Source organism: Copidosoma floridanum, unplaced genomic scaffold, assembly GCF_036245765.1.
Source record: "Copidosoma floridanum isolate Cflo_tuat_1 unplaced genomic scaffold, Cflo_Japanese_pri ptg000019l, whole genome shotgun sequence".
Taxonomy (NCBI): Eukaryota; Metazoa; Arthropoda; class Insecta; order Hymenoptera; family Encyrtidae; genus Copidosoma; species Copidosoma floridanum.
Window position 1 is genome coordinate 17,978,025 of NW_028321896.1, and position 18,360 is coordinate 17,996,384.

General features: G+C 49.7%; 1 protein-coding gene across 1 annotated transcript in view; it reads right to left on the minus strand.

Moving 5' to 3' along the window:
* Positions 1 to 148: 148 nt before the first annotated feature.
* LOC106638307 (uncharacterized) overlaps positions 149 to 18,360 on the minus strand; it is a 71,440-nt gene continuing 53,228 nt past the window's right edge. The window contains exons 3-10 of the mRNA XM_089593409.1: positions 17,027 to 17,902; positions 12,931 to 15,967; positions 6,108 to 12,842; positions 5,913 to 6,029; positions 5,615 to 5,725; positions 4,762 to 5,520; positions 4,512 to 4,670; positions 149 to 4,412 (exon numbers count right to left, since the gene is read on the minus strand). Coding sequence (XP_089449535.1) covers positions 4,284 to 4,412; positions 4,512 to 4,670; positions 4,762 to 5,520; positions 5,615 to 5,725; positions 5,913 to 6,029; positions 6,108 to 12,842; positions 12,931 to 15,967; positions 17,027 to 17,902 — 11,923 coding nt within the window. The 3' untranslated portion in view covers positions 149 to 4,283. The remainder of the gene's footprint in view (positions 4,413 to 4,511; positions 4,671 to 4,761; positions 5,521 to 5,614; positions 5,726 to 5,912; positions 6,030 to 6,107; positions 12,843 to 12,930; positions 15,968 to 17,026; positions 17,903 to 18,360) is intronic.

The window sequence follows — 18,360 nt, forward strand, 5'->3', positions numbered from 1 at the left end:
GGTAATTTTTAGAAAATTTGTTTTAATTTTTAAAATTATTTTCAAGATTTCAATGATTATAACAAATGACACGTATCGAATATTATTTAAAATTTAGTAAGTATATTCGGTCTGGAAGGAGGATGTGAAAAATATAAATGCTCAGAAATATTTTTTAATCATAGTTATTATTATCGTTAATATCCATATAATTATCAATATAGCTACAGTAAAACACAAAACAAAAAGAGATATCTGTACATTCTCCTTACTTATTAACATAACTCTTTTTTTTTTTTTATACCATTAGCCTAAGTGTAGGAAGAAACTAAATGATAATATTCACAGATATATTACAAGATGAATGAGCAGCAACGGACACATACACTGCTTTTCGTTCGTGATTATTTGATATTTGTATGTATAATATAACTCGTCAATTTATTCTCGTGCGAGCGCCTGTATGATTATTCAATTTTAAATATTAGTACGAGACTTTAATGAAGGAACAAAAAAAAAAAAAAATTTGTGAAACAGGCATTTCGAGTATAAATTGCAATACATAGATTTACAATTTTACTTACATGTACGTACAATAAATATTATATATGTACGCGCATATAAATTACACATACAACTGTATATGCAAGTTAAATTTGTTTTTTCGCGCGCGTATACGGGGAAAAACGCATCGCAGTGTATATGTGACGTTCGGCCCATACACTTATTTTATAAACGTAATAATGATGCTCCTTTTTAATTGCTCATTCTCACCGAAGCACACTCACACTGCCGTATACTGCATCCACTCGATTAAATTTTTTTTTTTTTTCTTTCGCTCTCTTGAACTTATCGCCGACGTTTCTTGTTATTTTTTTTTTCTGATTTTTAAGTTCTACACTGTACATATGCACAACGCATCTCTCTTACACTGTACACACGCACGCATTCCACGAGTATCATTTTTGCTCTCCTGGGCCTTAAAAATTTTAATTTATTCTCGACATGTTTGTTTTTCTTTATTTGATAATTTTATTTTATTCGTTTCCCTTAAATTTGTTTTAGCGCATGTGGTTACTCTTAAATTTACACGTAATATATAATTATAATGTAAGGATGGACAGAACAGTCACTATCTTCGTATAGTCGCCTCGATTAATAAAATTAAAATCGTAAAAAAAAAAAAAAAAGAAAAAGAATATTATTATAGTACAAAAAAGCCATTACATGTTGATCATATTGATAATCATCGCGCGGACAGAAGCAAGTTTGGAACGACGTTTTCTCGGGTTTTTTTTTTTTTTAGTACCGAGAAAAGGTCTCTCCCCAGTTGCAACAGTGACGATCTGACCTTACACAGAAATGAGAGAAAAAATATCTATCGTTACAGAGATAAAGTTTATACCCCACTACGTTAAATACAATCAATAATCTCCGCACAGTCGAATCACAGCCTAGTCGAAATCAAACAACTTAATATGAAAACAGAAACGGTAGTAAAAGAGTTGCAAAGATGTTCGAAAGAGAAGAGAAAAAATATAAAGGGAGAGGAGGGACACGATCAACACATTGTAAAAAAAAAAGCCAACAAAAGGAGCGCAAACACTCTCCAACGATAAAAATTATTCTGTGCAACCGGCGAGAGAGCCAACTTGAACGTTCTGTCCACCCCTAAAGCAATTTTCTCGATTTTCATTTTTTTCTTTTTTTCTTTTTTTACAATTTTTCGCCTTACTCGCTAAGATGTAGCATTTTATTGTGATTACATTTTCTCTCATTGTCAACGTTACTCGCACTATGTAATATCTTTTTTTTTTTTTTTTTTTTTCTTTCGTCCTCTCGTCGTCTCTCTACGGGAGATGCGCGCGTATCGTGAAACTCTTATAAATTTGCATATTATTTTTATAGGCGCTCTTAAACGCTACGAACGTGAGAAATATTTTTTTTTTTTTTTTTTTTTTTTCTTTTCACGATAGGGTACATAAATTTGATAACAGATACACAAGTAGAAAAAACACAAGACTAGCACTCGCTGTTGCCAGCTAAGAGACGACGACGAAGACGACGAGCGATCGGTGGTACAGATCTCCTTTTAAATATACGTAAAACGCACCCGTTTCGCTCATCTCATTTGATCACTCCGTAAAACTTATGCAGGATCGAATGGAAGTGTATGTGTTTTATATCATGTATGTGTGTGTCTCTGTGCATGAATGTCAGCTTTGATTATTTCGTATACAGTGTGTGTACATGGTGTGTGCAGGTATATTGGTTTAATAGGGTTTGCGAAGTTAACGTTCAATGAGATCGATCGCACGCAGCTAAAACCCACTGTATATTCATATGCCGAACACAGAGCGAAGCTGCGCGCGACATTGGTTTGAGCGCCCCTTTCGCTTAAAAAATCGCTTTTACGCATATGAATTTTTATATTTTTCGTCTCTTGTATCAACTTTGTTATTGTTATTTTTTTTTTTTTTTTCGTTTTACGTGCATTCATCGGTACGTTCTAACTAGCTTGTGAATAAACTTCGAATGTCCGTCTCTCTTTCATTTTTGAATGATTACAATCGACAACAGCTTTGACAGAGTTCGTAGTAGTTACTCGTAGTGGATAGCAATAGTATAGTAATAGTAATAGAATAGTATAGAGGTGGTAGAATAGACTGGATAGTAGTGATAGTTGTAGCGATAGATAGAGTATAGCGCGCACGGCGTAACTAATTAATGATAAACTTCAGCGATTCGACGCTAGTCTAAATTCAAACGATATTAATTATTCATCGATATTATTCATCATCGTACCAATGGAGAAGAACAAAAAAAAAAAAAATGATGGTAATAATATTAATTATGATATATAATAAAAATAGCAATAAGAATAATATTAAAAATAATAAATCACTTTAATAATATAATCGTAGAAATAATTATAATGATAATTGATAATAATAATTATTATTAATATTATTATATTATACATATGTACGTGTCTACGCGTTAATTGTTTACTCTTTTTACCGTAATATGTTACATCTTTATAATTAAAAATTTACAAGACACTAGGGATAAACGCTAGTTAGGAAGTAGTTTTTACTCATTATTTTTGTCCCCTAGAACTTTTTTTAACGCAACATACTTTTTTTTTTTATATTATTGTTAACCCGCTTTTAATTTACCATTCGATAAATTATTATTATTATTTTATTTTTACTTATTTTTATACTCTAAATTCGGAGTAGCGGCGACGGCATCATCATCGATGATATCTGCAGCAGAATCTGTTGTTGTATTGTAGTATAATACATAGGTATTTATATAGAGCAATATTATACAATAACACATCACATAACGCGCGCTCGGATCGCTCGAAACAGCAGCGATCTAGATTTTTAATTTATTTTTTTCCTTTATGCAGATAGAATATCGTTAAATAATTAAAATCACAGTAGTTATGCCTTCGGTGGCTCTTAAATTTATAAATTGTCCATTTTTTTTTCTTTCTTCAATCTCCTCCATCGTAACGCCTAAAACTTATGAGATAGTTCGTGTACGAGGACAGGGAACGTGTAATTACAATATTCAACCGCAGAACTAATGTCTTTAGCTAGTAAGTTCAGTTGTCCACTATCTATCGTCTCATTACATGTTTCGATGTTGTCTCGCGCGACATCGAGATATCTGGTTATTTTTATATAATCTTTCTCTCTATTTATTTTTGTACATGTATATGTGCATATGTATACATACGTTATCAGTTACGTGTCTATGTTCGGGAGTGTCCTTAATTTTTCGTTACGCCTATATAAACATACATGTGATTTTTGCTTCATGTTGTATAAGTATAATAATTGGCGGGCACGAGATAAATCGTATAGGGAGCTGCGCCTGACCCGCTTGTCGGAGGGACCAAGAGGTCCTGTCGGTCACTCCCACAAACGCTGTCAACGGTCGACTTTGCATTTCGAGCGGAAAGCTAAAATGCAAAAAGACGAAATAGAAGGGGCACGCGAAATACTCGTGTCTCGCTAACTCCTTTGCTGTAGAGTCGCGTCCCCGACATTGCTTGCCTCAGGCCTTCAACGAAGTGGCTCTTATTGTTTCTCGTTCTTTTGATTGTCACTCGTGCAAATTTTTTAAAGTAACGATAAATTTACGCATGTAGAAAGATATTTGCCGTAACGCTAAGCATAATTTTTTGCACCCAAGCAAAATAACTCGAGATCCTTGGAGGGTCACGATCCGTGCGCCAATGCAGGCAGACAAGTAAATTTTAATATCCATAATAATACGTCAGAGTGCTTTCAAACTGTGGCAATGACGATGACCAGGTGAGCGATTTCCGCAACTCTGTGCAACAAATCGGGAGCTATACGAGCCAGGCTTTCATTGGCAAAGTCGCACGATGGAAATATGTGAACAACAAAGGAAGGCTGTAACAAAACAAAACACTCTCATGTTTTTCTCGTTCGAAGAATGTTTTTTCCAATACAGTGGAATTGAAAAAAAAAAAATAATAATAATCTACACACCTGCTGGGAGCCAGGTGCAGCAATGTTAACTATTCCCGCAGCTTGTTTCTGTTGCAAGTAAGTGATAAAGCCAGTTTGTAAATTTTTGCTCTGCTGCAAGACGTCCAAGTGGTCACGGCCGCAGGGGAGTGCCAGAAGCATGCAGTGCTCGTTGTCAACCTGAGGAAAGTAGGAAAAAAAAAATGAATACACACACGTTTTATATATTGGAAACCATGAAGAAAAGAGTGATCGGAGCTGCGCAGCGTACCTGCATTTTTCTCGCGACACCCTCGACCTGCGTCTGTTCGAGCCGCATTCTCTGGGCGATCCTGAGAGGAGGCGTAGAACCGTCGCTGTTGCAGGGTAAACTATCCCGGGCGACGTTCGGGTTGCCAAAAACAAAGTGCATCTGCACGGCTGCCTGATCGTTCTTGAGCGCGAGCAGACCTTGCCACATGACCGGGTAGCGTTGCAACAGCAGGAGCAACGAGTCCGCCGGCTGCGGCGAAGCGTGCGGGGGTGAGCTGACCAGCTGTTTGCGGTGCCGGTCGGGTGAGAGCGCGCGCTCGGCAACCGAGATCTCGTTGGAAGCGAGCGGATACGTGGTACGCAAATGAGCCGGTGGAGGTGGCGCGGGTGGCTCATACGGCCCATAGGCCCTCTGCACGTACTGACCCGGCGGTGGTAGTCGGCCGGGAGCACCGTGACCCAGCATATAGACCTGCGCGACTTGCGGACTGCCGGTCGTTCTCTCGTGCGGAGTTCTGCGATCCCGGCATAGCTCCAGTGGTGGACTCTGTGTATCTTCGAGCTGTTGGGGCTCCAGCTTTGGTTCGAGTCCCAGGAGAGGCGATCTCGCGCCTGCCACCGCGGCTGCAGCTGCCATGTGATATGGTATTCGTGGCGCAGTCAGGGCTTCTTGTTGTGCTCTCAGATACTGGTATTGCAGAACTTGTGGGTGATGCATGTAGTGCGCGGCTAACTCGCCGGCTCGTGGAAGTCCAGCGTAGTGGTTGACGACGTCACCCTAAGAAGAATTAAAGAAAACATTTTTGGATTTATTTTTTTTTTTCCATTTTAGTCAAAATAAAGCTGAGCTTCAATTGAAATGAGTCCAGTACCTGAGGGGTATTAGCGTGGTGATGAGCAGGCGGAGGTAATGGGGGACTCTGGGGCCGATGTAAGAGCCCATACTGGCCTCCTGGCGAGACAGCCGCACCAGCACTTACATGCTAATAAAAAACAAGTACAGTTTATTTATTAGCAAGACGATAAAAAAAAAAAATAAAAAAAAATAAAAAAATCATTAGAAATAACTCATTTATGGTTTTACTGGACAAAGTAAAAAAAAAGTTTATCTGGACAATATTATCAAACATAAGGTATGCTATGGACGAAAAAATAAAAATCTGTTCTCACCAATGAAGCTTCATAAGCTGTTAGAGGAGCCATTCTGCTCTGAGGACTTGGAGCCGGCACCATTATGCAACCAGACATTGACACTTCTACCTTTGGTGTTTCTATAGCTCCAGTTACCTAGAAGAGAAAAAAAAATTGCACATTGTTGCACTTTTGCAATCAAAAGCTTAAATTTCTACAAAACGGGAGCCTTACCAATGGTTTCGGAGGAGCTGTCCTTGAACACTGGACGCTAGTAACAACGGCTGGTGCGACAAGGTGCGACTGCAGCGGTGGACTCGCAACCGTACCAGCAATGATGGAAGGTACTACAGCCTGCAGTAGATGCGCCTTTGGGTTAAGTGTTGCGTGAGGCTGACCGTTGATCCCTTTGAGAGTTGCTGGTTGAGGTGTTGTCACAATTCTCGGAGTAGGAGTCAGCGGACTTGAAATCGGCTGTGGTTGTACATTGATGTTGATAGCGTGTGGCGGCTGCTGCTGCTGTTGTTGTTGTTGTTTAGCTGCCTGAAGAAGATGTTGTTTTGGGTTCGGTGGAGTACCAGTGTTGCTTAGTACTGGTGACATGGGCTGTCCTTGGAGTGGTTGCGGTTTGTTGTTTCCATTTACTGCATTAACAACGGCTGGTTGTGGTTGAACTGGCTTGGCGTGACTCAAACTTGGGGAAGCAACTCGCGCCGGAGGCACGTGCATGTGCAAACCTTGAACAACTTGGATCGGCGGTTTCACCAAGTTCTGCACAATTGGCTGGCTAGGTATATTGGTTGGAGGTGCCTTTGTCACAATCATAGGATGCGACACTTGATTGGCCATTTTATTAGCAGCACTGAGAACGTGAGCCTTGAAACTGGTTGGTTTTGAAGTTGCTGCGACAGAGGTGGACACGGCTGGAGTTGAAACTACACTGCTAGATACTATAGTTACTGTAGTGGACGGTATGTTGGTTGTAGCTGTAGCTACAACTGCAGCTGGCGCTGTCTGAGCAACAACGTTTGCAGTTGTCTGAATGACCGGAGATTGAGGCTTCGTAATGACGTTACTCTGGATCATCGGTGGCGCAGGAGTCGTATGTATCGGAGTGGTGACGCTCTGTACCGTTGTAACTGTAGGTTCGCACGTTGCAGCAATAGTTGTAACAGCTATAACTGGAGCTTCGACCTCTGCCTTGGTTATTTCTGCCTGACTCGCTTCCACATGCAGCTTCTTTGGCTTAACAGGCTCCACCGGGGCATTGCTAACACTCATGTGACTGCTGGAATTAACGCTGCTGCTGCTGCTTATGGTCAAATTCGTTTTGGCATCTGCACTTGTCCTCACGGCGTTGTGAATAACCTGGCCAGAAGCTGTAGAGACTGGTATGTACTGGCCTTCCTCGGACTCACGCATAGGTATGAGCATGCCAGTTACCGGGTCAATAAGATTTGTTGGCTCGAGGGGAGCAGATTTCTGACCAGCTTCTGTAGTTGGCGGCGTTGGCTTACAGGGCTCTTCTGCCTTGTCGGAAAGGGACTGCACCGGACTCGGTGTCTCGTTTTCTTCTTTAAACTGGTGTTCGTCTTTGACTGTCTTCTCTTCCGTGAGGTCATCAGTGCTTTCGGAATTGCGGTGCGATGTTTTTCTTGACGCCCTTGGCGACTTGCGCGTTTCAGCAGTCGTGGGGACCGACAGTTGCTGTTGCTGTTGTGGCTGTACCTGCTGCTGTGGTTGTGGCTGGGGTTGCTGCTGCTGCTGCTGCTGTTGGTTGACGACCGTAGCGCGTGGATTAGTGCTGTTCTGTCTGGTGCTTCTGCGCGTTGTAACCGAGGACTGCGCGGTACCGAGCGCATTTTTGTTCGCTGCACCACGTACAACGTCCTCGATAACGTCGTCGATGGTCGATCGACTGCCGTCCTTCTCAGCGAGCCTGCGCGACTTGCGAGTATTCGTTGTCGGCGAGACAAACTCCTCGGGAGGCACCTCTTTGACGGCCGCGACCGGCGTGGCCGGCAGAGCGTTGGGACCAGATATGACATTCGGTCCTGGCGACTTGATCGTGAGGATGAGCCTGGGCCTGCCCGCGTTGTCCTCCTCGCTGTCATCGTGAAACTCGTAAACGTCCGCAGGGAATTTGTGCCTCTCTGAGTGCTGCTTGCCACCACGAGCTGGCCGACCAACGGCACCTCCACGTTTGGGCGGTGTACCAACTGGTACTGGTGATGATGCTGGTGCCGGCGCCGGTGGACCAGCGCTCACGGTAGCCGATGACGAAGCAGCCGCGGCAGCAGCTGCGGCATTTCGCCCTCCACGTCTGGTAGTTACACCACCACCTCGTGCACCGGCTGTTCTCTTCGCCTTGGATCTGCCACGTCTACCTCTCGTCGATTCGCCCTCGGACGTTTCCACGCCTTCGTCCTGGTCGTCCACGTTCGTGAAGCTCTTTTTGTGCTCATCGTCCGCCGATTCGGAGTCAAACCACGCGTCTCCTTCGCTCTTGCTTGTGTCGTGGGTCTGAGACTCCGCGCGATTGTCGGCGGCTTGATCTTCCTCGTCGACGTCGTTGCTCTCACCATCGCACAGCGCGTCGACCTTCTTGATCACGCTCTCGATGTTGACCTCCTTTGCCGACCAGTAGTCGCTGTCTTCTTTGCTATCGGTCGCCTCTTCCTTAGCGGTTTCAATTTCTTTTGGTGATTCTTCGACTGTTTCTTCCTCGGCGTCGTCCTCAACTTCAGCCTCTTCCTTTGGAACTTCGTGCTCTTGTTTGATCTCTTTGGAAGGTGCTTCGATCTTGGGAGATACGTCAAGCTCTGATTTAACTCGAGCAGATTCCCCGAGCTTCTCATCTTCCGACTTGACGACGACGCGTTCCACCTGGCTGGGCTCTGATTTTTCCGATTTCATGTCCACGCTCGTTTCCAACTTTATCGGCTGCTCCGATGGTTTTTCCTCCTTGACTTTCTCCTCGACCTCGGAAGAAACAGCGACGTGCCGGACTTCGACGCTCTGAGGCGATTTCATCTGCGTGAACTGGGCCGACTGCATCTGTTTGTGAACGCTCATCAGCTCGTCCATCGCGCGAAGCGACTTCTCCGACAAAAAGCTCGTGTCGTTGTCCAAAGATCTTGATTTACCGATGACGCTCGGGTTAGCCGGTGACGCGATGCCTTGAAGCGCAGCCGAGACAACTGGTATGTGCGGCTTGGCAAGCAGCATTGATTGTTGCGACGACATCAAGGGTGACTTTAATCCAGCGACCGAGGCCAAAGGATCCATGGACAGAGCACTGATCGGCGTCGCGTAATGTGACGCAGAGGACATGAGGCTTTTTACGAAAGGCGTAACGACTGACGACGTTGCCGTCGTAGACTGCACGAGCGAGCGTACGAGCGACGGGTGGCCGAGGTGAGGCTGGCCGTGAGCGACTATGACGGGACTCATCGTGGAAGACTGCGTCGACGACGGCAAGGGAGGAGGTGGAGGGGGAGCCGTAACCAAGTGACTCGTAAAGATCTGCGCGCTGCTGAGCTCGCGTTTTTGCAGACTGGGCGACAGGGTGGTCGTCACGTCGGTGGTCTTGCCGAAAACGGTGCAGGCAGCGCTCGTGCTGATGTCGACCTTGGCCGTTTCCGGGATGTAAGTGGGCGGCTGGTTCGGCGAGGGCACCTTTGGTGAGGTCGATACTTTGCCGCTGGACTCTGCCGCGATGATGCTCGTCGAGAGCTTCGGCTGCTCGTCCATTCGAGGCGCGAGCTCGCTCGCGTTGGCCGGAAGTAGAGTTTCGATGACGGATTTCCCGGACAGCGAGCTCGCATCCAACTTGGACTGTTGTGATTGCTGCTGATGTTGATGCTGCTGTTGTTGTTGTTGTTGCGACTGCATCGGCATGCTCGGCAAGTATTGTCTCGACGGCGGCATGCTTAAAGTCAGAGGAGGCAGGCCCCCGCGCGGATAGTTCGGAGCCACGGCTCTCATACCCGAGGCGTGCTGAATGACCGGATGTTGTTGCTGCTGCTGTGGGCTCATGACCGTCGAGTAGATGTGCTGGAGCTGAAGCTCTGGACGATGAGCCGAGATGGGAACGCTCACCGGTATTCTGACGTTCGCAGTGGTAATCGAGGTTTTGGGCGCACAAGCTGCCAGAGGACTTGTCTGGGCCGAGCCGCGGTTCCACTGGCCGTTTGGCGAGTGAGGTTGCTGAGCCAGCCGGGGCGAAGGCTGGCCCACCGCGAGGGGACTCGGTCTCGACGAGGTCGGAGAGGCAGCCGCGCTCGACACGGCGATAGCGGTTGATATGGGATTCGCGACCCTCGATGAGATCTGCCGTGATGGTAACATCTGGCTCTGAGGAGAAACCGGGAGCCTCTGGTAGAGAGGCTGCTGCGGCGCGCAAGTTTTGCTCGTCTCGGTGAGAATTGGCATACTCAGTGGTTCCGAGACGTGCATTTGTGGCCCAGGAACTGGAGGTACAGGTACCACCACCGGAGGCGGAGATGGTCTTGGCGCTTGAGCTTCGCAGTTCGCGGGCTCCTTCACACTGGACTGCTGCTCCACAGACTTTGGTAGAGGTATTTTTGTTGGCTCTCGAGTTGGTTGTTCAGCAAGGCTCCAGGGATGTATCGAACTTGGCAGGGGCCTCGACAGCGGAGGCGCAGCTGAAACAGGTGGACTGGTCGGCGGTTGCCGCTCCAGATTTTCTGGCAACTTCGACGAGGCCGACGACGACTCTGCTGACAACTTTACTGGCACCTCGGTAGCTGTTGCCGGGGCGGTCATAACAGTGGACGAAGATGCAGGAGGTGACAACGCAGCTGCAGGCGTTGGGGTCTTGGACGGTGACTTGTAAAAGTTTGGAATGTCTGGTGTCTTGGGTAGCTGGCTAGATTCAAAGGTCTCAAAGCTGGTGTCTTCCTCGGTGTCGGTGTCAATTTGCAGGTCGTGCTCGCTCTGTGGCGTGTCTGGCTTGAGGTCGGCTTCCGTGCTCTCGGTCGAAGCATTGAGACTCTCGACTGCCTGTTGTGTTTCCTCGACGTCCTCTGGTGGTGGCGTCTGCGGCACCGGAACCATGGTGTTCTCGACCTCGGGCTCATTTGTCTCTTCAGCCTCGTAAGGGTAGTCGTCCTCAGGCTCACCGAACGTTTCCTCCAGAAGGGCAGCGACCGCGTCTGCAGTTTCTTCCTGGGAAATGACGACTCGAGGCTTGTCCTCGGTCTGCGCTGGCGGTGTCGACGCCTCGGGTATCTCCGGCTCCTCTCGGCTGTTGATCGACTGGAGACTGGTGTCACGCTCGTCGGGCTCGGAGATACTCTTGACCGCGTTCTCGTGTATACTCTCGTCGATATCGAGCCCGAAACCAGGGATCAGCTTGTCTTTTTTCTTTTCGGACGACTGCGAGGACTCGAGGGCTTCTGCAGTGGCTTCGAGCTCGGCAGACGGTGCCGCGGCGGCAGTGGTAGCTTCCTTTGTTATCGGACTAGGCATACTCTCCTTCGGTGAGGCTGGCTGAATGGTACTGGCCACCGGCGTCGCTGTAGCCGCTGCAGCTTGAACGATGGGACTACTGGCCCTAGGTGGCGAGTTGTCCGAGCTGAGACTCGGCAAACTGAGACTCGACGACTTTTCGTGGTGATGGTGATGGTGATGGTGGTGATGGTGGTGGTGCGATTCTTTGCGCGAGCGTTCGTCCTTGGACTTTTTGCGCTTTTTCTTTTTCTCCTTGAGCTTCTCGGGTGCGGTATTGATCGGAGTGGCGGGCTCGACGCTGTCGTTGTCGTCGGTAAAGCGAAAGACGTCGTGCTCGTTCATGGACTCGGCGGATGTGGCGACGGGCGCCATGGTGGCGGACTTGGGCGAGCCGGATGACAAACTAGCCAGAAGATTAGCCTCGATTTCTCGGCCAGCCTCGATGGAGTCGGGACTGGTTTCGTCGTGCGTGTAATGCCGGCGCTTCTTGTCGGATTTGCGTCCGGACGATTCGTGCTCGAGAACGGGGCTGTTGGCACCGTCGCTGTCCGAATTAAAGTCCACGTGGTGGTGTCGGTGATGCCGGTGGAGGCTGTGGTGGTGGTGGTTTTCCACGGGCGAGTCGGATGAGTTGTTAACGTAGTTCGACGCGGGCTCGTCAACCTCTCGCTCGTCGGTCTCCGACAGGGGACCAAAGATATCCTCCATTCGCTGGTTATCTCTGGCCTCCTGTCGGTTCAGGCGCTTTCTCCTCGCCTTGACTTTATTTTCGGCGTTCCTATCGCGTTTCTTGTCCTTTTTGCTCTTGGACTTCTTTCTCTCGTCACCGTCAGCGGGCGGGGTCGAAGCGTTGAGATTGGACATTGAAATCGGAGAAGCCTCGTCGTCCACGTGATTGGAGTTTGCGCTCGAGCAGAGCTCTGTCTTGATGTTGCTTTTGTAATCAAAAGAGTCAGAAGAGACTTGCTGCTTGACGGCATCCTCGCTCGATATCGAGCTCTTTTGTCGCTTTTGTTTTTTCTTGTGCGACTTTTTACGGGAGTCTCGATCGTGATTGTTCACCACTACCTTGTTCAAGTGGAAAGGCATCGATATCCTGTCATCGTCATCCGACGTTCTCGGCTCTTCTTTGATGTGAACATTGTTGACGATGATGCTCTTATTGATGTTGGGAGATTCGCGAATGTGATGCTTCTCCTCCGTATCCGCGAAACCTTGATCAACGTCGCTTTCCAAGAAACGCTCGGTTTTTATTTTTACATCCAACTTGTTGTTGAAGGATTCGTCCTCTTCGCTGGTGTCAGAATGTATACGAGATCTCGAGCCTTTGCGGGACAATGACTTTGCTCTCGTCGAGTCGGACTCGGAAGTACCTTCGTCCTCCGTCAAGGCCTTGCTACTCACAGAGTCTCCGTCCCACGAAGTGCTCTGCTTCTTTTCCTCGCGTCTCGCCCGACTTTGTTTCAATTGCGAAAATTTGTCTTTTAACCTCACCTGCGGAAAAAAGAAAAGAAAAAAAAATTAAATTATTGCTTTGGATTCATCAAATCGATAAATAAAAACCACCAAACTAAGTACTCACTTGACGTTTTTCCTCTTCCTTCTTTTGCATGGTCTTTGTCGATCGCGCCTTCACTTTGTCGTACATACTAATGTAAGCAGGCTCATCGTCGACAATGTCAAAAATGGAATGCTTCTTTGGTTCGTCACTGTCGGTATCGGTAGCCGAAGGATGTCGTGGTCCCTGATGAATCTCGTGCCCCGAAAGCATGGCATCGTCAAAGTCACTGTGAGCATTCTGATTGAGATGCTGTTGTTGCTGTTGCTGTTGTTGGGGGTGATGATGATGATGATGATGCGAATGTAGCTGTTGCGATTCTCTGGTGGGATGGTGCGAGGTGGTGACGGGTGAGTTTTCGCTGAGCGGGCTCGAGTCGCTTCTCTTGAGTTCCAGCCTGGAGAGAAAATCCTTCTCGGGCTCGTGCACGGAAACTCGAGGGCTTCGCTCCCTCGACTCCTTGTCCGTCGACCTCTCCGAACGGCTCTTTTTACTACGCTGTTTGTCCTTGCTGCTGCTGTTGCTGCTGCTACTGCTACTCGTCGCTTCCCTGTTGTTCTCTTTGCCCTCCCGACTCGACTCCCGGAGCAAGTCGACAGCGTGGGATTGCGACTCCCTGCTGTCCCTACTGTCTCGGCTGTCCAGAGTCGAGATCGAGTCTTTGCTCTCTCGGCTGTCCCTACTGTCGCGACTCGACCGGTGAATTTCGCTGCGATGTTTACGATCCTCGGAACGCCGGCTGCTCTGCTTGGACGACTTGTCCTTGCTGTCCCGACGGTGCTCCGAGAGTTTGGCGCGCTTCGACTCTTTGCCCTCGTCCTCGAGAGGCCCGTCCTGCGAGGAGCATCTTCGCTTGCTCGAGATCGGAGCCGAGTGGTGAGTGTTGACCACCGGCGGGTGAACGTGATTTTCCGTCGGTCCACGTTTCCCGCTACTCTCCTCTCGCTCCCTCCTGTCCTTGTCCTTCTCCCTTTCTCGCTCCTTCTCCTTTTCCTCGCGCTCCCTCCTCCTCTCGCGGTCAGCCTTGTCCTTTTCTCGCCTCTCGACCTCCTCGCGCTCTCGCCTCCTGTCGCGCTCGTGTTTTTCCTTGTCAACGCGCTCCTTCTCCTCCTTCTCACGCTTTTCCTTCTCCTGCCTCTCGCGCTCCTCCTTTTCCTTCCGCCTCTCTCGCTCCAACCTTTCCTTCTCGTCCCTCTCGCGCTTCCTCTCGCGCTCGAGCCGATCCTTCTCCTCCCGTCGCCTCTCGCGCTCCTCCTTTTCCCGCTTTTCCTTCTCAAGTCTCTCCTTTTCCGCGCGCTCTCTCCTCTCCCTCTCGTCCTTCTCCTTGCGCTCCCTCTCGCGTTTCTCCCGTTCACGTTGCTGCTGCTGCTCCAGCTCGTTCCTCTCCTGCTCTTCGCGCTCCCGTCGCTCGCGCTCGAGCCTGTCGCGCTCCTCTCGCTCCTTGCGCTCGCGCTCCTCGCGCTCCCGCCTCTCCTTGTCCTCCCTGTCCTTCTTCTCGTGCCTCGAGTCCCTGCTGCCCTCCGACTCCGAGACGTCGGGCTGCCCGCGATCTTCGCGCTCCTCGTCCTTTCTCGGCCTTCGCGACGACGATGACGAAGGAGAGGGCGCCGTCGCGGGCTCCTTGGTCTTGTGAACGGGCCGGGGGTCCCGCGGGTCCCTCGAGGTCGACTCCTTCCTGGGCCGAGGCCGCTGGGCGACCTCGAGGGGAGTCGTTGCGGCCGTCGTGGCCGGCTGAGTCGGCGGTGCCGCGGCCGCGAGCGGCGAGGCCGGGGGCAGCGAGGCTTGGCTGCGACTCGTCGAGGCACACGCCAGGCTGAGCGGCAACGAGACCGGCGGCAGCTCCGGGCTGACCGTCTTTACGTTGGCCCCGGGAGTAACGGGCGCCGTGGGGCTCGGGTGCACGTGGCAGCTGGCCGTCGTCGCGGCACTCGCGCCGCGAGGCTCGACGATGCTGCTGCTGGCCTTGCTTGGATTCACCGGCGCTGGGGACGACAGCGACGACACCGAGGACGCGGACGACAACGACGCTGCTGAACACGTGGAAGAGGAGGAGGACGTCGACGACGACGACGACGAAACGACAGCTGCCGCGGCCGCGGCCGCGGGCGGGTGACTAGGAAACGGATACTGCAGGCAGACCTTGCTGGTTGTGGTGGTGGTTGAGGAGGTCGCGCTGGTAGTGGCGGTGGTGGTGGTGGTGGTGGTGGTGGTTGTGGCGGCGATACTGGTGGTGGTGCTCGACGCTTGGCCGATGAGCGTACTCACGCCCAGCACACCCGTGAACTCCTTGGGCTCGTACTTCTCGTTGAGGTTCTCGAGGCGCTTCGAGTCCTCGTCGAAGACGCTGCGCTTGGCCAGGACGGACTTGACGATGTCCGAGGGCTGAACCTCGTGCAGGTCGAGATCGAGAAGCTTGTGCCGAAAACGAAACCGCTCGCTGCTGCTGTTACCGTTGTTGTTGTTGTTGCTGCTGCTGTTGCCGGTGCTCGTGGTGCTGGTGGTGCTACTGCTGGTGACAGAGCTGGCGGCCACGTTGTTGGAGCTGCTGCAACTGGCAACGTTGTTGCTCGACACGTCGCGCTTCCCGGAGAGCGCGTCGCCGGCCACTTGGAGGACACCGATGGCTCGCGAGCCCGACCACTTTTCGTACTTCTCGTCCAACGAGCGGATGCGCTCCTCGAGGCTGGGCGACTGGGGCGCCGTGTCGCTGTCGGAGCTCGTGGGACTGAGACTGGCTTGCCGCGGTGGTGGCGAAGCCGGGGCCGGGATGGCGCTCGCCGACGCGGGCTGCAGTCGCTCGATGCACGGGGGCGAGCCGATTTTCCCGAGGCCGGAGCTGGGGGTGCTGCCGCCCCGGGAGCTGGTGCTGCTGCCGCTGCTGATCCCGCTGCTGCCGCTGCCGCTGTTCAACAATTGGGTAGCGAACCTGGGCAGAGGCAGCGAAAGGGGACCGTCTTGGCTGCGCTCGCGAAACCTTCGCGGCTCGCTGGGCATGATGTTCTCCGGGCGCTCGTCGACGAGCGGCGTGCCTGGCCGAGAGCCCTCGTGGTGTTCGTGATGCCTGTGGTGGGAGAAAAACACACACGCAATAAGGCGTTTATTATTCATGAGACTTTTTTCTTCGTCGCGGCTTTGCTTGTGTTATACACCCGAAAATATTAAGGCAGTTACGTCATACGCCTTCTAATCTCGAGGTTAATGAACTTGTGTTTGAGAAATAACAAACGTGTTTGGATAATGCCAACTTAACCGATTAAATTACCATTTAGCGCTTTTTGTGGCATTTTACTGTCAATAATTCCCGACGAAAAACATCGGTCAGAAATTTGTCTTTTTTTTTTTGTTTGAAATGATTTTGACCCATATGAAATTTTTAAAAATAAAAAAACTTACACGTTTATGAAAAATTTATTTCTCTTTGTTCTAGCTCTTTTTTAAAAAAGCGTTTATCGAAAACTTGTTTGGTCAGACATTTACACTCCGATAAAAAAAAGTTCCAAGTAATCGATGAAATTAAGTCGATTTCGATCAAACTATGAAGATTATCAGATTAAATGGTGCGTAACGTTGATGACGAAAGCGTCGAAAAAAGGTGTGTTACACCGACTGTCTCGGATGACGATTTTCGATATTTTGCGTAACACGATACAAGATCTAGATTTTTCAAAACTTTCAACCCTGCATATTCAATTAACTATTGAGAGTTGCGCAAAACCCCAACTACGATGGTTTTTTTATTTGTTAAAAATCATCATTGTCCTCATTGAATTTGTTGATAAAAAAAAATGTCAACTCGATTACTTTTTGGTCAAATCATACTATCCATTCGGATGAAAAGTAATAAACACACAATCATCGATCGACCGAAATTAAACAGAAACGAGCCACAAAGCTTTGATATTTTTCAAGACATGGAAACAATTAACAAAATAAGACTTTACTTTCGCAATGTAGAAATGGCTACATGTACCCCCATGAATCCACGCGTTCAAAGTTGTGTTTAGATTTTATAAAAAAAAAAAAAAAAACACACAGCCACTTGGGGTATCCTTATAGCTTGTCGTTGGTGCGAAAGAACCCAAAGCATGTACTTATAGTGTAAGAGCGTTGGTGGACGTACCTGGAGCTGCCGTCGCGACGGCGCTTGCAGGGCAACGAGACCCTTGTCTCGCAGCTGGAGCGCCTAGAGCCGTGATGGGAGGACTTGCCGTCGCTGACCCGGCGCACCTCGATGCCCTTGCGACCCGAGTGCGAAGTGACGAGCAGCGACGTGATCTCCGGCTCGTCGTCCTCGAGGCTGTGGTTCGCCGAGGCCAGGAGCAGGGCTGCCGGCTCGCACAGCTTCTGCCGTTTCTTGGGCGCAAAGCCCATCTGCTCGTCCCCACTGCTGTGGCACTCCTCGAGCTGCTCCAGCAGGTGGACCCGCTCCTTCTGCAGGTGCCGGATGTCGGGTGGGGGCGGGAGCAACGGAGGCGGCGGCCCATCGACCCCGACGACGACAACCACCCCACCGGGGCCACCCGCACCGGCCACCGGGATGGCGTGCCTGCGACCGATGGACAGCCCAAGACCCGGGGGCCCGAGCTCGTCGTCGAGGAGCTTGTCACTAGGCCCATTGCCACTGGCCCCACTCCCGACCAGGACGACCCCACCGCCACCGGGCTCGTAGTCGTCGTGGCTGGCCGCGCTGCCCTGGCTGAACTCGTCGTAGCTGCGGAAGCGCCGGCTGGTGAGCTGGGGCTCGGGGTAGTCGGGCTCGTAGTAGGGGTCGGCCTGGTAGGAGCGCCGGGCGGCCCGGGACATGGGGCCGGGGTGGCCGGGACTGGCCCCGGGGGTGCCGGCTCCGGCGCTCCGGCTGTAGCTCGAGGTCCGGGCGCGTGGGGGGGTCTCGTAGCGGGCGAAGCGCCCGCTCGAGTTGCCCACCGTCACAGACGACTCGAAGCTCCTCTCGCGCTCCCGCTCGCGCTCCCTTTCGCGCTCGCGCTCCCTGTCCCTCCTGCAACACATCGACAATTGGCCGATTTTACTTTTTTTTTTTTTTTTTTTTTTTTTCCCATTTAGAGGCAAACTATAAGAGTGTCATCCGCGTATCGTGACACGTTTTCTCAAGATTTCTTGGAGACTTCTAATTGTCCAAGGTGTCTTTCAGATGGACATCACAAGTCTACAAGACATCTCAAAGATATTTTGAGAAAATGCGTTTACTGGAGTTGTAGCGATTATTTACAGGTATCCTAAAAAGTTATTATGTTTTTGTAGGTGTGTATATAGTGTCCTTGTCACAACTGATGTTTGTATGATACGGCAAATAGAAAAATGAAGAAAAAAAATCACAACTCGAGGTTAAACGACAGCAATTGTCTTTCGATGAATTTTGAGGATATACAATATGTGATTATCTAAGCTTCCATGGAGTACAAACACAATTTTTAATCGCAGATTGAGTTATTTATT